Source organism: Harpia harpyja, chromosome 10, assembly GCF_026419915.1.
Source record: "Harpia harpyja isolate bHarHar1 chromosome 10, bHarHar1 primary haplotype, whole genome shotgun sequence".
NCBI lineage: Eukaryota > Metazoa > Chordata > Aves > Accipitriformes > Accipitridae > Harpia > Harpia harpyja.
In genome coordinates, this window is record NC_068949.1 from 5,141,253 (window position 1) to 5,162,709 (window position 21,457).

General features: G+C 49.2%; 1 protein-coding gene across 1 annotated transcript in view; it reads right to left on the bottom strand.

Moving 5' to 3' along the window:
- Positions 1-21,457, bottom strand: part of CDH23 (cadherin related 23) — a 214,173-nt gene that overhangs the window by 101,382 nt on the left and 91,334 nt on the right. Inside the window, exons 7-9 of the mRNA XM_052798881.1 lie at positions 15,775-15,969; positions 12,531-12,659; positions 5,403-5,481 (exon numbers count right to left, since the gene is read on the bottom strand). Of these exons, the coding sequence (XP_052654841.1) occupies positions 5,403-5,481; positions 12,531-12,659; positions 15,775-15,969 (403 nt within the window). The remainder of the gene's footprint in view (positions 1-5,402; positions 5,482-12,530; positions 12,660-15,774; positions 15,970-21,457) is intronic.

Sequence of the window (21,457 nt, forward strand, 5' to 3'; positions counted from 1 at the left end):
CCTCCTACAGAAATGTTCTGCTATGATAACTGCCTTTAAATCACCCTGGAAGGCCCTCCCAGCAGGTGTAATTTATGAGGACTTTAACACCCTAGTAGTTCACCGAATGATCTGAATGTGGGAAAAAGCCAGCGCAATGTAGGCCAACTGGCAACGGGAATATTAAAATTAGTAGGTCCTATTTCCAAGGATTCTCCCTGATGTCTGGTTTAAGGGACTCAGGGAAGCGGTTTGCTTTGCTCTCCCTTCTTTGTTAAGTCAGCTCAAAATACGAAGGGAGGTATCAGCAGCTGAAGGCTGGGAGACCTCTTTGGCCACTTCACTTTACCTCAAGGGTTCATGCTGCACTTTCAAAAGGAAGGCAGCGAGGGACTCCAGATCTGTTAAGACCATGTAAAACATGTTCTGAGAGCTGCTGCACTGAATTTTACAAATATATATATATATACACGTGAGATTTTTTATTCCTTAGCAGGAAAACCAGAAGAAAGACGGAGAACAATTCTTTTCAGACACACTTCCTTCTTGCTTTTGTAACTCACAATTCTATTACATTGTGCAAATAATGATTTTTAATTCATGCTTCCCTTGGGATGCACCAGCTTTAGGAAGTGAGTGCTTTGCCAGAAACTGCATCAGTCTCCTAAAACAATCAACTTTGGGGAAAAAAAAAAATAAACGCCCTAAGGGTTTGTGAAGAGCCCTAAGGACCAGCTCACCGACCGAAAGCCCCGTGCTCCCTCCCCTCTCTCCTGCAGGGCTTTCCAAGGCCTGGGAAGGACGTAGGGATTGCCCTTGTGCAACGTCCCATTGCCCATCCATCACCGCACCTGAAATGTGTCAGGCACGCAGAGAGAGCCCCGGGACCCTTTCCTCTGGTTTAACCCTTCGATGCTTGCCCAAGCAACACAGATCACCTTCACACCTTCATGCCAGGAGACATGAAGTCTCCTGACTGTCCTGGAAATAAATGAAACCCAAAGTTTACTGCTAGTGAGAAGAGCGCGAGACTGCGGTCATACAATATGTTTTCCTAACAAGAGCTTGCAGGCCAAAGTCCCCTCCTGCTTATTAATTCAATTGCCGTTTATTCACAATAAAAATCCTTCTCTTAAAGAGCCAAAGGATTCCCCGTGCCCCAGGCGACGTGCAGCAGCAACAAACGTGAAAACACACTGCCGTCTGCAGGCCTGATACTGCTGGGAGCGCCGGGACTCTCCAATTTCCACCGGGAAAATCAATCTCTGTTAGACCAGAGAGTTCCCCTAAATGAAAAGCCTTATCTAGAACAGGTCGTGTTATACAACAAGTCACTCGCTTTGCCTGGGAAATGAAAGATGATGAGGCAGAGTCCCCAGCACAGAGGCTATCTCCATAAATCTGCCAAAAAGGAACTGTGGATTACTTTGCTGGATTAATTATCTGTCCTTCAAACAGAGTCCTGACCTCAACGGCTGAGCATCTCCAACCTGTCAAAGCAGCCAGGGAACCAGGGAGGGAGGGCTTTTGCAGGGCACCGGCCGCAGGCTGCCTGCACCTTCCTTTTCGCCTGGGAAAAGCAGCAGAAACACCCGCGGGAGCGACGGGAGCCCAGGCAACGACCAGCCTGTCGGCACGAGGGGCTTGAATTGCGAGGTCTCAATGTGGATTTCTTTTTCAAATGGCCTTTTGCAAGGCGGTGATGCCACTACTTGCAAAGCACGGGGTGAAAAAGCCCGTGTTTTCATGGGGTTAAAACACTCGGATTGAAAGGAAGGGGGAGAAACAACTGAGTGGCTTTTCCCTGTAAGATATGGAAATGATTCCCAGTGCAGGCAGGCAGGCAGGCAGGCAGCAGACAGGCAGGCAGCAGGCAGGTTCGTCTGCCCTGACAGGACAACTAGCCAAAGCCATGACACAGCTAGATCAGCGCTCCTCCGTCATTTCAGGCTTAACAGCTTTGTAAGCTGGCGGCATAAAGTTAGATCTTAAGTCTTATTTTATGTGGTTATGGTTAATCTTTTAGTTTTATTGTTTTCCTGTCAGGGGAGGACCTTGTGCTGGAGATAGCTGTATAAATAAGAGCTGCTGCAGTATATCCCGAGACACAGCTACCCAAGGGATGGAGCTGAATAGGACACCGGCAATTCCAAATTAATTTTTATACCCCACCTCCAAATCACACCAATGCTTTCGATATTAATACCAAAGGAATGATAAACAGCTAGGTTGCTTTTCAGCTCTCTTGCTGCTGTATATTCAACCCCAGCTGGTAAAATCAGACCAGGCACGTGCGAGCCCTGTACCTGAAGACCTAGGATAGCTGGGAAGAGGCATCATCCATCCCTGCTGTGAAATGGGAACAGCATCACTTCCACCTCCCCTTGTGCAAGTGAGCTGAAGAGCCGGGTATAATTACTACCTCAACCAGCCATTTTCACTTTTGCTTACGGTTGGTTTCTAATTTAATTTGCTTCCCCATTCGCATATGTTAGGCTGGTTTTTTTTGCAAAATTGCCATAAAAATTTACCAGCTCAGGCACAAAATCTGCTCGCTGACCTTTACCATTGTGATTGAGGATAATGACAAATTAATTAGGCTTTACCTGCCTGCCAAAAAAAATTGCTCACCTTGGGTGAGCAGGATTTTGGAGGCACGCGAGCTGCCGGTTCCTGTGTCTGGACTCTCAGACATCAGAAGGTAACATCATCTTTCAAAAGCCAGAAACAAATCATGGAAAGTACAAAAGAATGCCTTGAGAAGAGTGGGGGAGGCACTCACACCCTTACTGACTTCAGAAAAAAAATTTTTTGCCCCATGACCATGTTTTCTTTAAAATTTGCCCTCAGCCACACGCCTCGGCCACAGTCTGGCAGCCGAACGGAGATGGCGAACTCTGACTCTGTCAACAAACTCAATTCAAAGTGGAAGCGGAGCGTCCTGAAGCCTGGCTTCAGGGATTTTGGAAACCTCTGCCTTAAGCTGAAGGTAGGGCGAGGGTGGGGAGGAGGCAGGAGGCGATAGCGGGTGTCTGCAGTCATCCCTCAGTCCGCCCACGGGCTGATCCTTCCCAGCACCACCGCTCTGCAAGACGCTGGTGCTGACAGGAGAAGGTCTCCTGGCCAGTTATGAAAACGGTCTGCAATTCTCATGTTTGGGGAAAAAAAAAAAAAAGCAAAAAAAAAAAAGCCAAGCAGTTTAATCACTCTTTGATGTATTCTGTCTGATTCTCCGATATGAGAGCTGCCCCCCACCAGGCGGGACCAGGGGCAGGGATTAAGTTCTTGGCATATGCGAGCAGATGCGAGGCTGTTTGCAGTGATGTGCCTGCCTGTCACTCCGCACCCCGCTGCCACCAGGCTCCAGGAGCACGCCCGGCTCCCTGCCACCATCCCTCCGCCCGGCCGTAACGGCCAGGCTGACGGCTACCCTGGCACTGAGCGAGGGACGCTCGCAAAGGAACGTCGTGGCTATTTCGCAGGAAAACCAAAGACAGACAAGAAAATGAGAGCATGTGCGAACACTCCAGGTAAAAATCCAGGTTTTCTTGATTCAGTAGAGCAGCCGTGACTGTCCGATGAGCAGAAAGCCTGATGTGACCATGAGCGGATGGGTGCATTTAGCAAATTAACCCTCTATAGATTGCATGGATGTTTCTGTAGGTTTAAGCCATCAAATAAAGGCTCTTGGAAACCCAGAGCTGTTTGTATTGCAGCGGCGCTGACAAGGGAAAAATAGATACCTACAGTATAACCCATACTGAGTCAGAAAAAGGCTCTGTGGCCATCAGCAGGTGCCCAAAGGAGGGTGAATAGACAGGACAAGGGTGATTTCCCAGCTGCTGACCATCTTCAGGCTTTAGCTGGGTGAGGTCTCTGTGAGCTGAAGGCTTTTACCACCCTCACAGTAGTTCAGCAACATCTGTAAAATTAGTTTGAGGTTTCAGTCCAGTCTCCAGCAAAAAAGGGCCCGTATCAGCCAAAAGAAAGTCCTTGCTGCACTTTGGCCAGTTGATACACGCAATCTGGGGGAACCTCTCATTTAATTAATGCTGGGGGAACATTAGAATAAATTGCAGAGGGAATTAGAGGAATAAATAATCCTTGCATCTTCAAAGGCAGACTGACCTGGATACTTGCAGTCAGGATCAGTGGACTTGAAAGTCAGGGTGAAATCACCTTGACCCTAGAGATTGATTAAAAGAGCATTTGAAACGGCTGGGCTTTAAGGAAAAGAAACTGGGAAATTATTTCTGCACGTGTAGCTCGAAGGAGCTGCCAGCCAGCACCCAAAGCATGTGGCACAGTGAGGAGAGGAGGCACTGCTGCCATTTTTTGCTGTGAAGAGTCCCCCCAAAAGCAATGCCAGAAAAAGGGTTACAACCCAGGCCCACCAAGCTGCTCCCTCGCTCCTTGGTTAACCCGAGTAATCCGACTGTCTCCAGGGCACAGCCCCACAAAACCAGCGTCTGAGTGCAGCCCAGCGAGCATCAAAGTCTGCCTTGGATATGGCAGAGGTTTGCTGACCTCAAGGCATCTTAAATGACACGGGTCCAGCTCCAAAAATTGGCCTTTCCAAAATGCAGCTGTATTTTATCTGGAAACGCCTGCCCAGACTGCCCCGCCCCTGGTTCTTTTGCCATCAGAAGAGGTCCACAAGCTATGGACCCAAAGGAGTCGAGCATTACCCAGCGAGGATCCATGGGTCACTGGCTACATCAGTTTCAGCAAGCTACCCACACCTACTGGGAAAGGTTCCCCAGGCTTCAGAGCCAGTCTGTGAAGGCAGGATTAATCCACGTGGCTCTCGGAAGGCAGAAACCCTCCACCACTCTAATTAAGCTTCATTCTCTAGCCCTGCACCCTCTCGGGTCCAGCCCACTGCTTCCCAGCTTGCAAAGCTCCGGCAGCGCTTTGGGAGGGCAGCCCTCAGCATGGAGGTTTTTGGGAAATGCCACAGAAACCACCAGGAGCTGTTCAGCCCGTAATCAGTCCCATTCTCTCCCTAAACAATAACCACTGCACCGCCAGCAAGAGTTTTACGCCCGGCTCTTTGCAGGTCTCCTCCATGGCGTTGCATGAAGCGGAGCTGTTTGTGGCTCGTCGTTAGGACTGAAAAGTTTCGCTATGAGATATTGTCAGATTTGTTAGAAATAACATCCGCTGCTCGAGGAAAAGGAGATGCCATGAATGATGCGCTCCAACAGCGCCGAAGACAAAGAAAGCTTTTCAGAGGGGTAAAAGCTTTCAGTCGTAACAGTAGGCTACAGTAATCAGTGACACTGAATCAAATAAGCAAGCAGTACAGTCAAGGAGAAACTTAGCCAAATATGATTTCCCAGGCACGGGATGTACAAAGACTTATTGCAGGGCTAGCTCCTCCATCCCTGCTGAGCTCCCCACCTCGTCCCCCCGAGGCTTACCTGAGACGATGGTGTAGCCGATGCCCCGGGGACGGCCCTTGTCCTGATCGATCGCCGTTATCATCCGCACGGTGGTACCCTGGGGAGGGAGAGGAGACAATGCGTTACAGCCACCCTGGCCGAGTGCTGCTGGGGCTCCCGGGGCACCGTGCCAAGGCATCGCACCTCTTACCATGGGCCACGTGCTTAGGAAAACCTGTGCAAGGACAAGGCGTGTCATGGAAAAGTCCCATCACCTGCTTCTTGGGGCAGTTCGGGCTCACCACTCATCGCTCCTGTGCAAGCTGCAAAACTCTGCTAACCCACCCCAGCATGTAGCTGGTGATGCTGAGGGCATGACCAGGAGAAAATGTCCTCTAACTGAACCACCGAGCAGACTGAGCCTGGCTGTGCAGTAGGTTTGTACTGGGACAAGTGTCCGTAGGGACTGGAGAGAGCACCACCAGACTCATTCCCCGTGTTGCTCATCCCCTGCCCAGAGGAGGAGGATTGGAAGGAAGGTCAGTGTGGTAAGCACAGCTATCGGTGCTCGAGGAAGAAGAGGAAGGAGGAACTGAAGGTGCAGCATTGGCAAAGCCAGGACATGCCTCCTCGCAGCAACACAGCTGCGCAGGCTCTGGCTGACGGGCAAAAGGATACGCTCCTCCGCCACAGAGATTTTCACTCTGCAGTCCCTCGAGAACCAAAGGCAACAATTCCCTCTCACCATGACCTTCAGCACTGGTCACTAGACTGGTTTTATCTACCGCTGGGTTCCTGGTTTCAACTGGTCCTCTTCTCCCCCTGCATTCTTCAAATGAGGCACCCCAGGTGATGAGGGATGCTCGTGCTGGCCATCGGCATCCAGCTGCATCACTAACTAAGTGAGCTGCAGAGATTTTAATTGAAACCTTTAAAAAGGAGGAGGAGGAGGGATGGACAGATGCTGAGAACAGAGGATTGCCCACAGGCAGGAGTTTCTGCAACTACCAGCTCACCCACCTCATCCTCCATCCTGCAGGACAGACCTGTTTCCTATAGCCCAGCAGAAAGGTCCACGAGGCCAAGAGACCCCAAAACCAACAAAGAACATAAAAGTGATACAAAATTCTTCTTTAGTTCTTTAAATAAAAACATCATGTGCTTATGTCAACTCCATAAGCTGTACTTCCCCCGCCGCACTGCAGTGAGCCCATGTGAATACAAACACATGCACACGCACATAATTAATGTAGTGTGAAAAAATTTACAACTCAGCTGTTCTTGTTTTCATTGGATTATTAATAGTGGGAAAAGAAGCAATTTTTTTTTTTTTTGCCCTCAAAGGAAATGTCAACAGAGGCGTTTGCATATCTAACGAGGGAGCAGCATTGCGTTTGCCCTGCAATCCATCAGTTGAAGGCCAAAGGGAAAGCTGCTGCAGAAACATCACCAGTGGAAAAGCAGGGACTTGCTGTCTTCCTCGTCTTTCAGAGCCATGCTCCTGCGGGCTCGATGGAGATGCTTTGGCGCTGCTGGCCATAAAGAAGGCTCCTGGGGCCAGGCAGACTGCCCATTCCCTGATCTCCGAGGGCATTTCAATGGACTCCTTAAGTAAATCCACGTTATTAACCGAGAACATTAGCCATAAATCCCAGGTCACTGGCCTTTGAGCAGCACTCGGCTGGTGAGGCTCAGGAGCCGCCGGAAAGCCTCTAAATCACCAACAATAACTGTGCCTCCCAAAGGAGCAGGGACAGATAAAAAGCACAAGAAAAGTGGGAAAGGAGCAGGTGGGAAAGCAGAACAAGGGATGCAGAAAGGAGGGCAAGGCAAAGCGGAGGAAAAAAAAAAAAGGGAGAGGCGTGCAATCCAGCATGCTCTCCCCCAGCATACTCTGCTTTAATCTGCCGTCCCCACAGGGCAGGCGTGAGTCCCGCTCCGCTCCCTGGCAAAACGAGAGCTCCCCTGTGGCAGGGGCGGTGGGTGAAGGCACTTGGTCCATCTGACAGCTCGCTCATTGCCTGTCAAAAAGCGAGGGAGCGGCGCAGAATGATAAGTGTCGCCTGCCGTGCGGCACATTTCAAAGGGAAGGCAGCTGTGGGAGAAGGCAGGGCTCCCGCGATGGCCGAGGAATAGCAATCGGCCCGCCGATGCTGCGGCCGCTTTATCTGCGGGAAAGGTCCCTCCCGTAGGAGCCAAGGGGAAGGGCTGTTGGGAGAGATAAAAGGATGAGCGCAGATGTTGCAGCAGGGAAAGTTTCGGAGGGGAGGAGGGGGACTCTTGTTCGGATATCTCAGCAGCACGTGCCATACAGACGTCCATAGGAAAGAAATTATCCAGACATCTGATCTCAAGAATGAGGGCTGCTAGAGAGCACCCTAAGGTTCACCTGATCCTTGGCAAGCCTGTGATAATGGCTTCCACGCACGCTGCTGGTTTTTGAGATTGGGTCTCCCCCTGTTCTCCCTGCAGCCCTGTGTGTCGTCTCCTTCTCCACAAGCCCTTTCATCAGACCCTCCTGGGGATGAGCCACACTTCACCGGTGACCGACAAACGCATGCCGGAGCGGAGCTGAGCTCCCTACCATTCGTGGATGCTGTCTCCTGGAACCACAACAAGGGCACGGACATGGGCACCTCTTCACATCCTGCCCAGTTTCCCTTCTTGCTGCCAGCTCCTTAACAAGAGTCTTCCAATATCCACAAGACTGGCAGATCCCAGCTCCTGGGAACGGATGATCCCTCCCCGAACATCCACACAATGTTTAGGATCAATCTTGATCCTTCTGGGGAAGAGGCTGAACAAGTGCCACAGGATAGGCATAATGTTTATCCACGTTGCTGGTGGCAATTATTGGTTTTGTAGTGAGTGACAGCAAGTGATGAAGACAGCCTCAGAGTATGATTGCTCAGCATGGTCAACAAGAAGGAGTATTCCCATTCAGCATGTGTTGGAGTGAGATGATGTGATGCAAAACATGACACTACACACAGGCTGTACTCATCTGTTAGTACCTATGATGATCGTGAAGCGCCTTGTCCACCATACCAGCAGAGATAACTAACCAGAGCGGAGAGACTAGAAATGGGAAAACACCCCAAACTGAAACAAGCCCTTGATCATGGCCATACCACGATGGCAAAGATAGACCTCGCACCAACCACATCTCAACAATTTCCAATTTCTCTTCCAAAATCCTATCAAACCACAACACTATTCCTTTCCCTATCTAGGTCTTCACATGGCAAAGGCAGGAGATGCTGTGCCCTGGCTCCCTGAGACAGCCAACTGCACCCCTAAATCAGAGGGGATCCTCCAACTGTCTCTTGCCAAACACATCTAGCAAGGCTTCCACTTACTCATGGAAACGTCAAGTTGACTTCCAGCACCAACAGCTCTGCCCAGGGCTCATCCCAGGTATTTGCGGCATGAACCTGTGGCTCTTAGAAACTCCCAAATATTCCTGAAAGTTTCTTAAAACAAGTAACAACTTGCCTACCTCCCGCAGACAATGGTGGCTGCAAGGAAAGGACTCGGCTGGTGGGTATAGACCAAAGCACCAGAACAGAATAACTTTCTCCCTCTAGGGAAGAAGGAAGAAGGTTTAGAAAAGTAATAATCTGGAAAAGCCTATGCTTAAAAAAAAGGCAAAGAAAATAAAGAATGGCACATTATCCAAACAAAATCTGAGGGTTTTTTGAAGAGGGGCAGGGGTAAATCAATCCTTTTTTAATAAAATCCTGAGCTTTTAATAAAGTGTTCACACTGATGGGCTGGAAATATTGTAAGAAAGAATTAACTCAGAGCTATGGAGACTCTAGGGCAAAAATAGCACTGATTCTACATTATTTCTTCAACCCAAGGAGTTTTTGAGGAGGAGGGGGGGGGATGGTGCTGAAGAATTAAAACTGTTTTAATGATATTTGACACGTACCTGTACCATGCTATTGCAAGGGAATACAACTGCTAGTCTTGGGACCAAGAGCAAGCGGGGTTTGCCCCCCCCCCTTCCTTCACATGGCTCCCTGTGGGATAAAGCATGCTTTCATAGGCCTCAGCTTGTCTCTCAGCGAGTGGATTCCTCCTCTTTCATCCCCAAAGTGAAGCTGTGATGCTGTCTGGACTATGCACCAGCTGAGTTCCAAAAGCAGGCGCTCATCACACCAACAGCATCTCTGCAAGGGGAAATGGCCCCTCTCCTCCAGCCCCTGTTAACTTGCCTGGAAAACATCAATGATGCTATCCAGTCTACAGACGCTGTGAGGACGAACACCCAAAAAGACCCCGAGGATGAAAAATACAACACCACCAAGCTTTGCCACAGCTGCAAGCAGCTTTGGTGCACTCGGGTGCCCTGGGAGAGATGTCTGAGGCATGCTGGGACGATAAACAGCGTCAAGAAAGAAGATACAACACCTCCAGGGACAGCAAAGTCCCCACTGCATCCTCTTCTTTTGCCTGATAAGAAATTTCTTTTTCTCAGTGTCTGAATAAGCGTGTGCCCAAAACTCTTCTAAATCATGCTACCAGATCCCAGCCTGAGAAAAATAAGAGCTACAACAGCACTCCTCTCCCCTCTCGCACCCCTCCACCCCTTTTTTTTCTTCTTCTCTTACAGGATTAGGGACTTGAAAGGCAAAGCACAGCCCAGCGTTGCAGCAGGAGGAGGAGGGGGGAGCGCTTCAGAGAGCTGCCACGGCAAAAAAAATCCTATTTCTCACTTCTTAATTCCAGTCAATTCCAGTCAAAGGGCTGATAGAGATCTGTTTGCGGTAATTTGCTGCAGTTTATCCACTCTTTTCACCTTCTATCGGCTCTTCACTGACGGGCTGGCTGACATGCTGTTACTCGAGTGAGGAAATTAAAATTTGATGCAATAATCCCAAATAAGAAGGATTTTATTAGGTAATGTATACACTTTAGATGAGGTATTCTTGCCTGATACATTGATAGAGGAACACAGACATGCTGTGCACCACAGATAAAAAGAGAGGCAAGAGAGACGGAGAGTGGGTGCATGGAGCAGCAGCAAGTCTCCGCTCTGTAGATTTGGGGCTGGGATGTCTCGAGCACATTTTGACCTGCTGAGCCCGACGGCAGGGCAAAGGTGGCCCACAAATGCACTACAGCCCATTGGCTTGACTTGGAAGCCTGGTTTTGGACAGGAGTTGGCCAAGCCCAGACTCCTCACTCAAATTTGCCGTTAACTTTTTGGTAACCAAGCCATTCTGCAGCGTGACAGTTTCCACTCCGCACGTGCGACTGGGTCCCTCAGGTGGTAGGGCAGAGCTGATGAGACTTCCCATGGAAAGATGAAAATGCACGTGTTAAACCCCAGGCTTGCCATAGCAAGCCACATCCTTGTTTCAGCCAGCAGTGGAGATTTCTCCCGGGAAGGATGGGACTTTGGGTCCAAACCAGAAAGCAGTACCACTCAAAAGTACCGCCCATGTTCAGCAGTTGTCATCCTCACTGTGTCTCTGGTGGCACCTATCCATCTTGGATATCTCAATTCCTTTGGAGACGTTACATGGGGCCAAGAGAAATTACAATCTCTAAACCCGTCAGAAAACTGCTGACAGTTTGGTGAGCGCTCCTTCATTCATTCCCTATGTCAGGTTACACAGTGATTATTTGCTGCTTTGCCTACTGCAAACAGTGTACATTCTGGGAATAACCGTGATGCACATCGGTGTATCAACACAAAGAGATTGTTGAGCTCCAGCCTTAATATATATCATTAATTTGAGAGAGATCCCCTTTGCTGGATACCAGGTCACTCCATGAAGGTGACGCAGTCTATAATTTTTGATACTCATGGGACTTCCATTTCTATAGTTTCATCTAAGGCTTTTTTTCCCCCAGTTAAGGGTGATCTAAGTTGCATTTTTTTCTTCCCTGCAGCTCACGCTGCCCACCACAGAAATACTCCTTAATCTCAACAGCATTGAAATGCATTGAAACTTTCACTTCGTGAAAGTAATTCATGAAGCCATTTTTTGGCCATCTTCAGGCCAGCAGACAGGTAATGTGCTGTCTGATGGCGGGATTTGTGACAGTAGGACTCAGCCCTATTGATCCAGCACTCTCCCTGCCGTCAGAGCCAGCGCTTTGCTCCAAAGTGAAGAAAAAGGCATAAACTGAAGTGAGCTGGAGTTCCCTCTACCACTGCATGAACTGAGCCATCAGGGATTTCGGATCCAGTGCACCGGAGACATTACAGGATGCACGTGTACTACAGATACCTACACCGCGCCACAATTTTAGGACAGAAGGTTTTTCCATCCATATATAAAAATATTTGCCCTATAGGCAAAGCGATGGGATGCACAGCTGTGCCTTGGGAAGGTGGATGCCACCGAGTCGGGCTGGTGCTTGGGCTTGGAGGTCCTGGGCACCCTTGCTGGGAGCAGAGCTAACAGCTCCCAAAGCCAAACCTGCCCACCACACTCCCCGTCATCTGTTACGGGGAAAAAAAAAAAAGCCCTGCTGCATTTAGAGATCGGGAGACATTTTCCACAAACAGCGAGTTTGCTGACAAACCGAGTTTCAGAAGAACTAAAATGATTGGATCAATTTGGCAAAACCTAGGGGGAAAATGCTCGAAGTGCTGAAATGGCTGATGATTCTGGCATTTTCAAAACTGCCTCGTTTCAGGAATGTTTACATTTTTCTTCAACTTTTCTATTAGAACTGGCATGCATATACACTGTGGGGAGGAAATGGGGTGACCGTATGCTAAGAACAACAGAACGCCTTTTTAAAAGAAAAATGTTTAGGAAAAGATTTTATTTGGGTTTCAGGCTTCCCAAACCTCCTTGCTTAGGCTGTCTTTTTTAAAAAGGGCAAAATGTTTTGGAGCTGGCTTGAAACATGTTGTTTCAGAAAGAGAAAGGTTTGCCTCTCTTTGGATGCCATTTGGATCTCACAATTCAGAGCGTTTGCACTTCAGCATGGAAACAGGGCTCCGCTTTGCACCCAAGCCGCAACCGTCGGGGCAGAGCAATGCAAATGGGTGGAAGGAAGGACGAATATCTCTGCAAAGAGGTTTTCCTCCAGCTCTTTTGGGATACCTTGTGCTTTCTGTCCCAAACCCTGCTCCATCCCCCCTTGGCCCCCCGTGCAACACCATGGTCACGCATGTCAGAGTGAAGCAGCAGCCCTTACCGGAGGCGAGTTCTCGTAGATGTTCGTGCTGTAGGGCAGGTTGATGAAGATGGGGTCCATGTCCTGCACATCTGTGATGGTGATTGCCAGGTTGGCCAGAGTGGACAGCGGCTTGTTTTTATCTTGGTCCTTGAAAAAACAAGGGTGGGAGCGGGGGGGGAAGAGAAAGAATTTCTATCAGAAAAATAGAATTATTCAACAGTATTAAGTCTCTCTCAGTTGTAGTTGGGTCAAAAATTCTGAATAGTCCAGGTAATCATCTCGTTTTCAAGCTACCTGCTGGAATTATTGTCCACTATACCTCCCTCTAAGCTGAAATACAATATGCATATCATTCCAGCGTTAGCTCTTTAAAATAAGCACCACTTTAGTTTTCATCACATTTTGGGTGGAAAAGCAGCAACACTGTTCAGCATACACTTCAAAATATAAATTCCCTCCTAATGTAGATACACCCTAGGGCACCCCCGCACCGTGAGACCCAGGTCTGCTTGCCAGCAGACCTTCATACCAGCACATCACAGCAGAGCATCTCATATCCCCCAGCGCTGATGCCTCCGCACAGCTTGGGCTCTGTCGACTGGAACACGACAAAGCCCACCAGCTCCCTCGCATTTCTGCTGCTCTTTGTAACCCCGCAGGCTGCGTTGCAGTCGCAGCTTTATTCTTTTCTGTATTTGCTGCTCTGAGCTTTGGCGGAGGGTACGTACGCCAAGGGCTGCTTCTGGTTTCGTAGGGTGCCTCAGCTCTCGCACAGAAAGCAGAGCGGAAACCTGAACCGCAGGATACATCCTCACAGTGGCAACCTCCTTTCTACTGGGCTAATGGTTTTGGCTCCAATAGACTGCAGACCTCTCCCTCCCGCCTTGCATGGGGACTGGTAGGATCGGGGTAACCAGGAGCTGCCTTTCGACACGAGCCAAGCTGCTTCCACAGCTGCAGGGCCACAAGCACGCAGCAATCTTATGAGACACAGCGGTGGCCTGTGAACACTTCGATGCTCCGAGCAGGAGCTTCATCTCCCTTATACCCCATCAGGATGGAGCTGCAAGCACTTTCCCAGAGCAAGACCCTTCTCCAGCAGCCAACGCAACAGCAGTATGTGCTGCCACCCATTTTCTTGCTGGACCCTCATCCCAAGGGTGCTCAAAAGTGACCCCAACGACCACAGCCCTTTGCTAGAAGGAGCAGATAACACACGAAGGGAAGGAAATAAAACTCTCCTTACCCCCTAATCAAGCACTGTGGTGAAAGGCAACCATTAGAGGTTACCGCACACTTCTGCAAAATAGCTCTGAACAGCAGCAAGGACTGATTGCCAGAAGATTAATGTTAATTTAAACCGTATTCAACAACACAGCTTGTACATTATCCTCTTAACCTGCAGGCCTCAGCGTTTATGGCCTGGATGGATGCTTGTTTCTGACTCGCACTCTGCTGTTAGCGTTATCAGGTTGAAGTCTTTCGTTTCTTCAGATAATGTTTTTTTCCCCTCCCCTTCACCTCTTAAATTTTGGTTAAAGTATTACAGACAGCACTAAAAAAGCAAGCTCATTGCAAGTTTCCTCACCCACCGTCTCTCATACTGCCCTTTCCAGTCTCTTTCTGCCCTTGCTACCTACATCCCTGGGATCAAATGGCTCCTGCCTTGAACCACAGCTCCATGGCTCTTCTTGCAGCCCCTGCAGCCACCCCGAATTCCCCATCACCCCAGTTCCCACTCCAGACCATGCAAACTCTTCATCAGGCAGGCAAGAGACTGCATTTGCTCTTCCAGCTCCTGCTATCCCGGTGCAACTCTCATCCTTCTTCCCGGGCTGAGCTTTGCCCTGGGGTTTCTCATTGCCCTTCTGCTAGAAATTACCAGTGCCCTGTGACTGGGCCGAGGAGTTGTTCCCACAGCTGCAATCAAGCCCAGTTCAGAGACTTAATATTTAAGTCTTTGAACTCCCTGAGCTGGAAATCACTAGAAGCCAGGAGCGTATTAGGTAGCAAGTACCAGATATGCCCCCATTTTATCTTTGCTGGTAACTGCACTGGGGATACAGGGCTAGATGGAGCTGGATGGACCAAGGTGATATCCTTGTGTCCTTGAGAAAACCAGAATCCGCCATGTAGAAGAAAGGTATGTGTCCATCAGGGCTTGTGTTTGGTCCCATGTTTTGTAACCCACTGGATAGTTCAATAGCATATCCTGGGAAAGCATGTTGGCGACAGAGACCGATAAGGAAACAAACAATGGGAAAGGCCTCTTATCACTGGAGTATTTAAAATTAAATGAGGTACGTTTCAGGAAAAATAAGCTGCTGGGGAAAATTCCACAGCCTCAAACACGTGGGGATTGGGCTGAAATATTGAGCTGTTTGCCTGTGGCCCTGCGAATGCCCAGCCTCCGTGGCCGTGGAGATCAAAGCAGCCCTGCGCAGCCCTCCACATCCCCATGACATTTGTGGTTTGGAATCAAGGCAATGATCTTGATTGAATCACATGCTTCAAGAGCTCTAGCCAGCTGCCTGGAGCAGTCAGGAAGGTTTTTCACCCCCCTTTCCTGAATGCAGAGTTGGTCAGATGTATCGTAGGGCTGAATGTCACCTTCCTCTGTTGCATCTGAGATGGGAAAGGAGCCATCATCCAGAGCGCCTGCTTGTGCAGCGCTCCTCATTTACAGGCTCCCCATCGAGCTCTGGCTAGATTTGAGACCAGGAAAGAAGTTTCCCGTTCAGGTGGGGCATGAATTTGCCATGGCGGCCACCTGGACATACATCTCCAAGGGGTCGCCTCCCAGTACGGTGGTATTGACTGTAATTAGGACCTTGGTTTCTCCTCTGTCCACTAAAATTTTAACTCTTGATGCCTGAACTCAGAGTGAGGCTCAGGAGGTTTAATACAGGTGAATCCGCTTGTAATAAGCCATGATGCACAAGGGACGAGACCGGAGGATTTAATGGTCTGTATGCCCTGTACTGGCTTTCTTCACCAAGGGAGCTGCTCGCCTTTATGCAGAAGGCCCTGACACGCGTGAGATGCTGTTGGAGAGGTGCAGCTGTGCTCCACGAGCTGCACAGCAGTGAAATGAATCTACCCAGGCACCACGTTGCTATAACGCCTTCCTAAGTGGAAAATGCTGGATGAGCCTGAGAAGATGCCAGAGTAAGGCAATAAAACAAGTAAGCAGCAGCTCCTTCCCCATTCCAGTCCCTCCAGAAAACACCTCCTCCTCTGCAGCAGCCAGGGTAAGACTCACCGTCGCGTTGACCTGGAGCTGGTATGCTTGAGTTATTTCATAGTCCAGCTCCCGTATCACCGACACGATGCCACGGCCGCTGTCGATGGCAAAGAAATTGGAAGGAGGCTGGAAGGAGTAAAGCACGCTGCCTCCTGCCCCCTGGTCCGGATCCGTGGCATTCACTATGAAAATCGGAGTGCCCACTGGTGTATTCTGGAAATAAAATAGAAAAATAATATGTCGGTAAAATTGTGCACCAGCCTGTTTTCCCATCAAACGCACATCAGCAATTTCCTTTGCCCACCAGAAGAAATATCGAGACACCCAAGAACTTCAGTCCTATATTTTCAGGACATTTATGAGTTATACAGCTGTTTTCTTTATTACAGTATTGCAGCAGCTATAATAGTTGTTACACACTTATAATAATAGTTATACAGCTGTGGTCAAGATGGCACTCTATCACAAACCCTTATTTTCCCAGACATCACAACTTTCCAGAAAAATTACTCTCTTTGCTGAAACTTGTTTTCTGCCCAAAGGCACTTTTATTTTCAACGCTGATTCCCTCTCCATTTTCACCATAAGACATTAAATACGAGAGAGCCTCAAAAAAACCGCAATAAATGCAACACAGAACTTTACGTAAAATTCAAAGTTATAGTTTCCACAGCAACTAGAACCTGGCCCGATTAACGCAGGCATTAACAGTTAAATCGTCATAAATCTGGAACTAATCTACATGCATAAAATATGGAGCTGAGTGCACAAAATCAGCAATGGCAAATGCAGTTTGGCACTTCTTATTGTTTAACTTCACAGCAGGGAGAACAATTATCCATTTTTGGTGGAACAGCTGCATGTTCCTATGCAAATCTTAAATGCATATTCTTGTCTCTCTAAAGGCAGAAGCACAGACTGCAAGCAAAAAGGCTTTGCTAGAGACACAGGCTGCAGGTACTCACGGATCACGACCGCTTGGGCAAGTCCATACGTTTGCAACACGTTCACAGCCATGTTAAGGGTTGACAAAGAGCTAAAACTTGAAAGGGAGACAGCAAAGGTCGGAAGCGAGATGTGACAGCAACTGGTTATGGCCAGTTGGGATAATACGGATTATTTCTGCAAACCTCTTCCCAAGCCTCTGCGTTTTATTGTTAACTTTATTCGTATTAAATTATTTATCCTCAGCTCATAGAGAAGTATCATGAAGTACTGAGAAGGTGGAAAGGAGACTTGAGAAGAGGCAGAGCTTAGAAGATGGGGCACTGCTTCCAAGTGGAGCTCCTCCTGCAAGTCTTTGGCCAAAGCTGAGCAACGAACCGAGCCATTTTCAGTTTGTTTGGGCAACCACAAAGCTTGCAGTGAACCACAGCCAGGGCTTCAGCAAGGATGTCCCAGCCCACCACCTCCACTAGAAAGCATGAGAAACCAGGGCTTCACGCTTGGAGATCTGAGTTAACTGGTTTAATACCAGGTGATAGCACCAGAAACGAACCAAAGCATCTGAATTTCCCCCCGTGAGCAGAAAGTTGCCTTCAAGGCAGGTGGGCAGGATTTGCTGCGAGCTTGGTCAGGCAAAGCAGGGAACCCGGGGCACATCCCACAACTCGCATCCAGGAGTCCGGGTCCTGGACACTCATCCGCACGCGTCCCTCACGCCTCCCTGCCCTTGCATCCAGCCACAGGGCATTGCAGGGATGCTCTGACATCTAAGCTTGCCTCGGCCTCCAGCAAAACTCCGCTTTCCTTACTTCAGTGTCACTTCTGCCGAGCTGTGAGAGGTTGCAGTTCCCACCTAGGCTTTTCATTTGCTTTCTTTTTTTCCCCCCCTCTAAATCAAGCTGCTAAAGAAAGCCTCACAGGGCATGGCCTGAGGATTATTTTTTAAAGCACCTTCAAGTTTTTTTGTGATCAGCAATCATAAAAGCATAAAAGATATAGCTAGAAGGGACCTCAAAAGAGAAACCTGTCCCCGTGTTACACCTAAATCACTGCCATCCTTAAAGCCTTCCAGTGATGGAGACACCACATCCTCCCCAGCCCATTTGTCCCAGCAGTTTACTCTCCTTTGCCTTACAACTGCTCATTTCCTGGCACGCTTAACCCAGATCTGCCCTGCTGCCATGTAAGCCCTTGACTTTGTGCCATGCACGCAGCACGTTAATCCTGGCTTGTGCATTTAGACTGCTCAGGAACCAGGACTTTGTCAGCTCGGGAAGCATGTTGAGGTGGAGAATCCGTTCATGGAGGGGCTATGGTGGGTGTTTGCTTTCTGCGCGCTCCCAAGACACCTTCTCAGACAGGACTAGAGCATCTCCCCATCCTTCTTTGGGCTACCTGCCTCCCCCAAGCCATCATCAGCTGGGAGCAGCCACGAAGCATCCCGCAGCCCTCCCCTCGCTGCTGCCAGGGCACTGCTTCGACCGCCAAGGTCCACATGCTCCAACAACTGCCTTCTCACATTCCTCCCCCAGAGCCACCAGGGTATCAATGTCAGGATGAAGAGCATTACAAATTAACCATTAATAGAGGGAGGAGGGGAAAGGCAGCAAAAGAGTAGATGTGGGGTTGCACCGATGAGGTCTGGGGTATATTGTCCCCAGGAATAATAATATTCATAAGGATAAATCTGGACTTGAATATGTTTCCTCTTCTGTTTAAGTGCCCTAGCCACTCCTTTTAACATGCAAATCCGCTCTGGTCACCCGTGATTATGGGGCTGCACGGCCGGCTGTGAAAGAGGAGAGCTTGATTTCCCCGGCATTGTATTTCATACAATAGCCCAAAAGCAGGCTTTGAAGAGAGTTCATCTCCTCGTCCTTCCAAAGGAGAAGCTGCCTGGAGAGACACTGAGGTCACCAGCTTTGGTGCTGTCAGCTCCAGCCCCTGCAGACGCTGCCTGAGCTCCGACTTGGCGATTACTGTATTTTTATCCTTATTTTACAGTTTCGCTGACCAGATCCCTTCATTGGCCAGGATAGCAAAAGCCATACAAGCTGGGTATCAGCTCTGGCCGAAGATCTGGCTGGTCCTGGGAAACAGTCATGGGCATCTACACCAAAGCATCCGAGGGGCTGGGAGGGACCCCAGGGCAGGACCTCAGCGGGGGGCAGTGGGCACCTGCAAGCACAAGGGTGGGTGCACCAGCAAAGTACAGCGTAGGTGAATTTAAGAGGGGAGCAGAAGGGCTCCCGGGCAATAGGAGGAGCGTTACAGGAACTTGAAGCAGAACAGCATGGTCGCAGAGGGGGAAATTGCTGGTACTGCCCACAGCGCACAGGTCAGTGGGAGAATTTCACTACCAAATGCATGCCCTTATTCCCAACAGCACACAGGTCAAAGGATACAGACCTATGAGAAGTGCTTTGGGTAATGCATCTTTTTTCCCCAGCTCAAATTCAAGCCAAACCCCCCCCCTCTGGCAAGGCAAAACCAGCTGTGAGATGCAGTCATCCCATACCGACAGTCTTCCGGGAAAAGAGGCCTCATTTTCAGTGTTCATGCCCAGGCAGGACGCAGTCAGGACTCAGAGGAATTTCAGACCATCTGCCTTAAAAAGCTCAAGAAGTATGTCTTTAAAATCCTCTTGCCATTTTGGGGTCAAACAGGCTCAAGATATTCCTCAGCGGGAGGCCGACGTCTTTATTTCTCAAAAGATGCGGCCCATCATCTAAACAATGGAGCAAAACATCTGTATAAACAGAACTCGCTCGGGTTTGTGTTTGATGGTAAATAACAGGCAGAGGGCACATCCCAGGGAGATGCCAGGCCAGCTCAAGACGGATCGTGTTTCTGCATTTTCAGCATTTGGCCCATTTATAGGACTCTTCTGCAGGTCCCTCACGGCTGTTCTTCCTTAGCAAAGATTAATTGTGGTTATGCTTAGTTCACCGACAGGCAAAAATAGCAGATTCTATCTTTTCTGTCCAGAAAAAAGAAACACAGACAGACGACAGCCTACAGGTGCTTGTGGCAAACAGGTGAGTTTTCTACACGAGTCACCAAATTTTGTCATTTTTAAAGCTTTCGACTTCCTCCAGCAGCCAGTGACGAAGCTTCACTCGCTATAGAAAAAAGAACTGGTGACAAAACTGTGTCATATCATTAAATCTTTGTTACAATGCCAGCAGATGTGAGATAAAAATAAACATGCAGACAAATGCCTCCCGTGGAGGAGAAGGAGGGCAAATGGGAGCGGGACCCACTCCCGACCTGTCTCCAGCACCCCATCCTTCATCCAACAGCTCAGCAGGAGCAGCTCCAGGAGTTAAAGGGCTCCGGTTACCCAACTGCAATACCGCTGAGCTGCATGGGCCGGAGATGCCAGGGTGCAAGGTAGCGAGGCCATCCCTCGTTTTGCAATAAACGAATAAGAAAGGTTCAAACTGTTGTAAAAATCTTATACAAAGAAGCTCGGTGGGTCCTTTTTGCTGGAAGGAAATACTGAATGGAAACAGCGTGTGTTACGCGTGGCTACCTAAAGCACCAGGAAGACCAAACCGAAAGCAGCGAGGTACAAGAAATGGCTACTCCATTTCAGTATATCACCAATAGCAAGGATAGACTTAGATTAATAAGGAATGAACAACCGTAAAATCCCTGTCCAAACACGAAGGGACCTTGCTGCACAAGGCAGAGGCAAAGGAGAGACCAAGACCTTGCCTCTCTCACACCAACACAGCAGTACAACAAGGCAATATGTGTGTTTGAGTGACCAGAAAGAAGTTGTGTTTCCATCCAAAAGCGCTCAAGGGTATGGACTAAGTGTGACCCACTGCAGCAAACACCTCCCCTGGCCTGGGCTATCACCTCCCACGCAACCCTCCAGCATGAGTGACCAGACACAGACATGTCCTATGTTAACCCTGGAATGTTGACAGCTAGGGAACGAAACCTTTATACAATATTGTCTGCAAAAGTGCACCTAAGGCTGAAGAAAAGGTTATCAGAAAAGGGCCTTTTTAAAATATTTACACCTCGCTCTCTGGCCACACCTACAGTCTTTAATATCTTATTATGAATCCTGCTACAAAATGCATTAGTAATAAAATTTCTGATGGCTGCTGCTCCAACGCAAGGTGGCAATACAAGGCGGATTACGACCCGGAGGAGAAGCGGCCTCCGGAGGTGCGACATACCCTACACCAGGCAGGTTACATGGCCGCAGCTGAACACGGCGGGTGCTGGGCAGGACTCCCTAAAAACGTCAGAGCACAGTCTCCTCTTGTCTGCCACCAAATATTCCCCTAGGGCTGCAGACCCAGCTCTGCGGGGGTGCGGGCTGGCCTTGGAGAAGCACTGGGGACCAAAGTAGCGGCAGGACCCTACTGGCAAAGCAAGGACCGGAGATGGGCTGGGTGAAGAACTCCCAAGGAAAAAACTCCCAAATCAAGGAAAACTTTAGGGTGGACAATTTTTAAGGCATACGTAAAGCTACGTGAACGAGCTCTTCTTTCAGACAGGGCTAAAAAGAAAAGGCTCTTTGCAGAAAAGCCAGCACCTGTGCCGTTTCACCAGGCCCATGGTGCCTGTTCCCGGAGTGTATAAAACCCTCTGGCTGTCAGACAGCCGCTCACCCTGCTAACGGAGCAGATTTGCACAGCGCCTTTGAGAGCTTTCCACCATAGCAAAACCATTTCACGGGCCACGGGCCGCCAACCCCTCAAACGTGCTTTGATCCATCAGTCTCGTCCAACTG